General features: G+C 56.3%; 1 protein-coding gene across 1 annotated transcript; it reads left to right on the top strand.

Moving 5' to 3' along the window:
• The first annotated feature begins 3335 nt into the window (after nucleotides 1–3335).
• Nucleotides 3336–4508, top strand: FOXE3 (forkhead box E3). Its single transcript, XM_072868450.1, has one exon. The coding sequence runs from the start codon at nucleotides 3336–3338 to the stop codon at nucleotides 4506–4508; it is 1173 nt and encodes a 390-aa protein (XP_072724551.1).
• The last annotated feature ends 1214 nt before the right edge of the window (nucleotides 4509–5722 follow it).

Below are 5722 nucleotides of genomic sequence, written 5' to 3'. Positions count from 1 at the left end.
AGATATCTAGGCTACCGTTTCACTCAAGATAGGGCAAAACCACTGATTTCTCAGCGTGGCCATATTAAGGAATGTGAACATCCCACCCAGTTACCCCCATACTGCATGCAGTTTAGCAGAAGATTGTTTTGTTTTGGGGCAAGCAAATGGGTGTTTTTCTAACCCATGTGGTTGCAAACAGCAGCTTGGAAATGTGGCCTGGGTACCACTGGTGCAATACCTGCCTGGGTGCATGGAGTGCTTGAAACAGCAGCCCTCCGAGGGTGCACAGCCCTGTTCCTCTGCAGTGAAGCAAGTTCACCCGTGCTGTAAAGCGATTGGTGTGTGCAACATTTCTAAAGGAGGCTGCAGCTCTAGTGCAAAACGGTTCAGGGGCTGGAGGTAAAAGAGCAGTTGAAATCGCTCTGTGTATTCCGTTAGGATGAACTGATGCAGAAGGCAGCAGGTGCTGGCAGAACTTACACATTCTTAGTAAATGTGATTTATTCCCTCCTCATCGCCTCATTTTAAAGAGAGATGCAGATCGCATTTGTTTGGTAGCTGTCTTTATTATTGTCTTCCACCTTTTTATAAAAGATCTGGGCCAGGAAGAGCACCCTGAGTGATAACGCATACGTGGGAATTGGAGTCTGTCTGTTTTGGCTTTCCTTATTCGATGGTAAAACACAGTTTGTTTCCTGCCTGTGTGCTCCTGCCTGCCTCCATCCCGCTGTTTTATCCGTCTGTCAAAACTAGTTAGACATCTGGGTTCTAACCCAGTGAAGTTGAGAGCAATTTGAATGGTCCCATCAGCTTTAAAGTAACTACTCACCAGCTGGAGTCTCAGCCAGCCTGCAGACCGAGACAAGGCCGGGGCTTCTCCCACCGCGTGTAAAATGACGTGAGGGCCTTGGACTATAAACACTTCACACAGTTGGGTCTTCATACCCTGTTGTCCAGATGAGATGTCTGTTCCTTTGCTGGATGTGATCTCAGGTGCAGGCAGCTCCAGACCCAGCCATACTGTTGGGTTTTTATTTCCAACTCCTTTTCTGGTGTTGAGACCAATAAAAAAAGAAGGGAGTGAATGATAAGCAAGGGCTGTTTGATATGATTGAATGAGAAAAGCTGTTCCTCCTTTGCACCTCATAACCCTTTTCCCTCCCAAACCCATTCTTGCTAGATCAGAATACATTAAAATCCTTGCATCGACATGAGTCTCACCAGCTAATGTCTGCAGAGCTGAAGGTTTCCATCTCCCCCAGGGGGTATTTTTCTTTGTGCATCCTGGAGTGATCTTTAGTGACTCCCTTCTTGGGCATCTGTCCTGCCGCCCTCTCTAGCGACTGGAAAAGTCAGATCCTCTGACTGAAATTAACTGGCCGCATTCAGATACTTGCTTGATTTAAATGCACAGTCCGGGAGAAATATGAATGTTCCATCCTTTTTCCCTCAGTTCTCCCAAGGTGAATGAATGGTCCCTGCCATGCCCTTGATTTGCTTTTCTCCCTGAAGATCTGTGTCTTCTGTGGAGAAAGGCACCTTTCTCTAAGGCTGCGTTTCACCCTTTCTCACCTGCTCTCTGTCCTCCAGCCAGCACCTACACTCCTGTTGTTATCCCCATTTGGCAGAAGGGAAGCTGAGGCAGTTTATTCCAACAGCAGCTGGTCTGTGGCAGACCAGGACTGGACCCAACGTGGCTGTGTTAGACCCACGCTTCCCTGCCTGAGCCCTGAAAAGAGCGGAAAAAGACCCACAAATATCTGCAGGAAAAATAAAGCAAGAACAAAACCACATGCAGGCACAAGCAGGGAATGAGCGATGGTGGGAAATAACCTGGTCGGTGAATTTAAAACCACTAGGAAATGCTTAAAGGAAAGGGCTGAAGAATCTTTTCCAAAAGGCTGGATGGTTTTTTTTGTTTAAAAAGGAAGGGAAGAGGATGATACGACCTCATATGATCATCTACTTGCCTCTGTGGAAAAAGGCTTTCGTCCCGCTCTGCTATTGGAAATACTTTCAACCACATTACAAAGTTGAAGGCTGCGATTTTTACTCCACGCGGGATATATGGCAGGATCTACCACTGCGTTAATGGTGTAGACATTTCCACCTGTCTTCTCAGGACACGGACATCTAGCTACATATAAAGCTGTGGTCTGGCTATAAAAGTCCCCCCGGCTTGTCCAGCCCACCCTGATGCAGCAGCTCCCTTACCTGCTCCGGGCCAGGCTCTCCATGGGCGGGCATCTGGCTTAGAGGTGATGCTCAGCAGCAATGGGTGAGGATGGTGTGAAAGCCCACGGCTTTTTTGGTGCCGATAAAGCAGCCAGCAGCTCCCCTGCTCTGGTATCAGCACATGCCATGGATGGGGGGCCACGGTTCTGCCCAGCCAGCTCTGGAGTGCAGGATGAGATCTGGAGAGGTTTTCCCTGAAACCCAGCAGGGCTTTCTGAATCTGGTGTCTTCCTTCAGCTTCAGCCGTGGGCTCAGCCCCTCTGCAGTGATAGAGAGACCCCCGCTTCCCCCGTCCACCTGCAAAATGCCATCCCTGTCCCGCATCCCTTGCCCCCCCCACGGGAGGTAGCTGCGGGCAGCCCCGAGCTCTGAGGACCATTTTCCTTTCTCCCAGGGGAAAAGAAAAAAAACTTTTCCCCAGGATTTCCTCACCCAGGAGGTCTCACCAGGCTGGAAAGTAACTAAACCGAGGGGGTGGTTTCGGGGGGAAGCCCCGGCTGTTGCCGCCGCTTCGTGCCGGGGCCGCCTCTGCGGGCTTTTCCCGGGGTAAAAAAGACAACGAAATCCAAGTGGTGCGGGGGTCCCGGCGGGAGGTTACCTGCCCTGCTGCTGGGGGCTGGCTGCGGCACCGAACTCGCCTGGTCTGGTCGTCGGGACTCGTTTTGTTTAGTTGTTCTCCTGGGAGGAAACATCACTTAAAAAGAAAGCAGAGCGCCCCGGGGAACGGCCCGACTCGCCCGGGAGCGGAGCCGACCGCCGCGCTGGCACCCGGGATCCCCGGGGGAGGGAGGGCTCGGGGGCATGGCTGCGGAATAAAACCCCGGGGAGAGGCTGGGGGATTCGGCCATGGGAGTCAGGACCCCTCCCCAGGGGCCTCCCCCTCCTCCCGCCGGCGGAGCGGGGCCGGGGCGGGCCGGGCACCGCACGCCCCTCCGGGGGGGCGGCCGCCCTATATATTGCAAAGCGGCTCGGAACCGGCCTCCCCATCGCCGGGAGCTGCCGCGGCGCCTACCCCCCCCCTTCCCCTCCCTCTCCCCCCTTCCCCTCCCCTCGGGGGGGCTCTTTCTCCCGCCGCCGCCCCCCCCATCCTCCGAGGAGGAGGAAGGCGAGGGCCGTATATGAACGCGGCCGGCTTCCCCTGCCTGCGAGGCATGTGCACGCTGCCGGCGCCCAGCCCCGCCGCCGCGGCCAGCCCCGGCTCCCCCGGGCCGCCCCGGGCGTCTCCCCCCGCCGGCCAGGCGCCGCCGGTGAAGCCGGAGCCGCGGGGCGGTGGGGGCAGCCCCCCGCCGCCGCCGCCGCCCCCCGAGGAGCCGCCGCCCCCCGCCGGGGGCCGCCGGAGGAAGCGGCCGGTGCAGCGAGGCAAACCCCCCTACTCCTACATCGCCCTCATCGCCATGGCCATCGCCAACGCCGCCGAGAGGAAGCTCACCTTGGGGGGCATCTACAAGTTCATCACCGAGCGCTTCCCCTTCTACCGCGAGAACCCCAAGAAGTGGCAGAACAGCATCCGCCACAACCTCACCCTCAACGACTGCTTCGTCAAGATCCCCCGGGAGCCCGGCCATCCCGGCAAGGGCAACTACTGGACGCTGGACCCGGCTGCCGAGGACATGTTCGACAACGGGAGCTTCCTGCGCCGGAGGAAGCGCTTCAAGCGCACCGACATCACCACCTACCCTGGCTACATGCAAAACTCCAGCGCCTTCACACCCCCGCCCGCCGGCCGCCCCACGGCACCAACAGCACCCTACCCCAATGCCCTCTGCTCGCCCGGCTACAGCCCCCAGCTCTCCAGCACCGTCTTCCACCCCTACGCAGCCGGGGCAGCACCGCCGGCACAGCATCCCAGGATGTTCAGCATCGACAGCCTCATCAGCGGGCAGCAGGCCCTGCAGCCTTCGCCGCCCACCGAGCTGGGCCACCCATCGCTGGGCTTGCCTGGAGCCGAGCTGGCTCCTGCCTGCTCCGCCGGCAGCTCCGAGCCTCCCTGCTTCCAGGCACAGCCTGTCAGCCCTGGCTTGTTGGGCCGGGCCGGCCCCAACACCCTGGCTTACCCCTACGCCGCTTCACCCCCCCACCTGCCCGTGGCGCAGGGCAGCTACTCGCCTGGCAGCCCGCAGCTCTATGGGGCTCCCAACAGACTGGCCCTGCCAGCCATGCGGCCCCCCGCCTGCGCCGAGCACGGCGAGCAGCTCCTGGGGCTCTCCGCATCGCCCCTCGGCCAGTTCAGCTCCAGCAATGCCTACATGAGGCAGCCCAATTTCCCCACCGGCCTGGAGCGGTACATGTGATGGGGTCTGGGGGGGCTTTGCTGGACATCCCCAGGCTCCCACGAGCATCTCTGGACACGTGGACTTCTCCCTGCTGTGGGGATCAGCTGGGGTGGGGTCGGGGGTCCCCAGCCTCTGGCTGTGAGCGGACACACACCTGCGAGGGGACCTAACTCCTCTCTTTCTCGGCCTATTTTTAACGGGAGGCAAGGTGATCTATTTTTCTGCCCCATCCTCTCCTGGGAAAGGTGCACTCTGGCCCTGGGGGTGTCTCTTCCACACAGCCCAACCCTGGGGATGTCGTCTGTGGCAGGGCACCCTGAGCACCCCGGGGCACCCCTGGGGCGAGGAGGAGCACACCCAGGAGGTGGGTGCGTGGTGTAACCTGCAGGAACCCAGAGAGCAGGAACTGTCCTGCAGATGGACTTTCTCCTCTCTTCCCTGCGTGCCTCCTCTGTAACTGGAATGAGAGTTACCAAAAAAAAAAAACCCCCACTAAACCAATTCACTGGATTTTAAATGAATATTTAAGATGTTTATAATTTCCTTCCTCTGTAGGAAAAAAAAAACCCCACACTGACTACTTCTTTTTACTATTTTTAAAAATAACTTCTATTGTTAGAAAGGACTTTTTTAAAATAAAGCTTTTTCTTCCAACATGTCCAGTGCTGCTGTTCCTCTGGCTCCGGCCGGACCTTGGCAAGAGGAAATTATCAGTCTTGTAATCGGTGGGAGACAGACTCATGCTGCTGTTGTGACGCTGCCACGTCTTTCATTTTTAGCGACACTTTCTAAAGCTGTCTATTTTATTATGATTTTTTAAAAAGCTAACGGTAACTAACCACTGCTGAGCCATGCGAAGGCTGCAATAAGTTCTCTATCACCTGCAAGGTTTGCCCACGCAGCTCTTACTGGACTCGATGGTTTCCATTTGCGCAGCAGGGAATGCGTCTTCCCTCTGAGGAATCCCTTGCAGGTGAAATTCTGATTTAGCACATCAAATTAGGAGATCGTAGCTTTCCATCCTAGCAAGAAAATCAACTAAAACTCCAACCGGTTCACTGGCCAGGCTGCTGCTCTTTATTTACAGGACTGCCAGCCAGACTGTTTCACCAGGTTTGAAGGCAGAATTCCCCATCCCTGGATTTAGGTTTTTTAATTTAATCATTCTCTGGGTAAAAGTGACAAGCTACAATTTCTCTCCTGTTTTTCAAGGGTGTCCTCTGAAGCAGAGC

The sequence above is a fragment of the Ciconia boyciana genome, chromosome 7 (genome assembly GCF_034638445.1).
Source record: "Ciconia boyciana chromosome 7, ASM3463844v1, whole genome shotgun sequence".
NCBI classification, from domain to species: domain Eukaryota; kingdom Metazoa; phylum Chordata; class Aves; order Ciconiiformes; family Ciconiidae; genus Ciconia; species Ciconia boyciana.
Note: the sequence above shows the minus strand (reverse complement) of the source record. Positions and strands in the feature narration are given on the sequence as shown.

Excerpts from the sequence above, each read along its gene's own strand:
- FOXE3 (XM_072868450.1), top strand. The coding sequence starts at position 3,336 with ATGAACGCGGCCGGCTTCCCCTGCCTGCGAGGCATGTGCACGCTGCCG.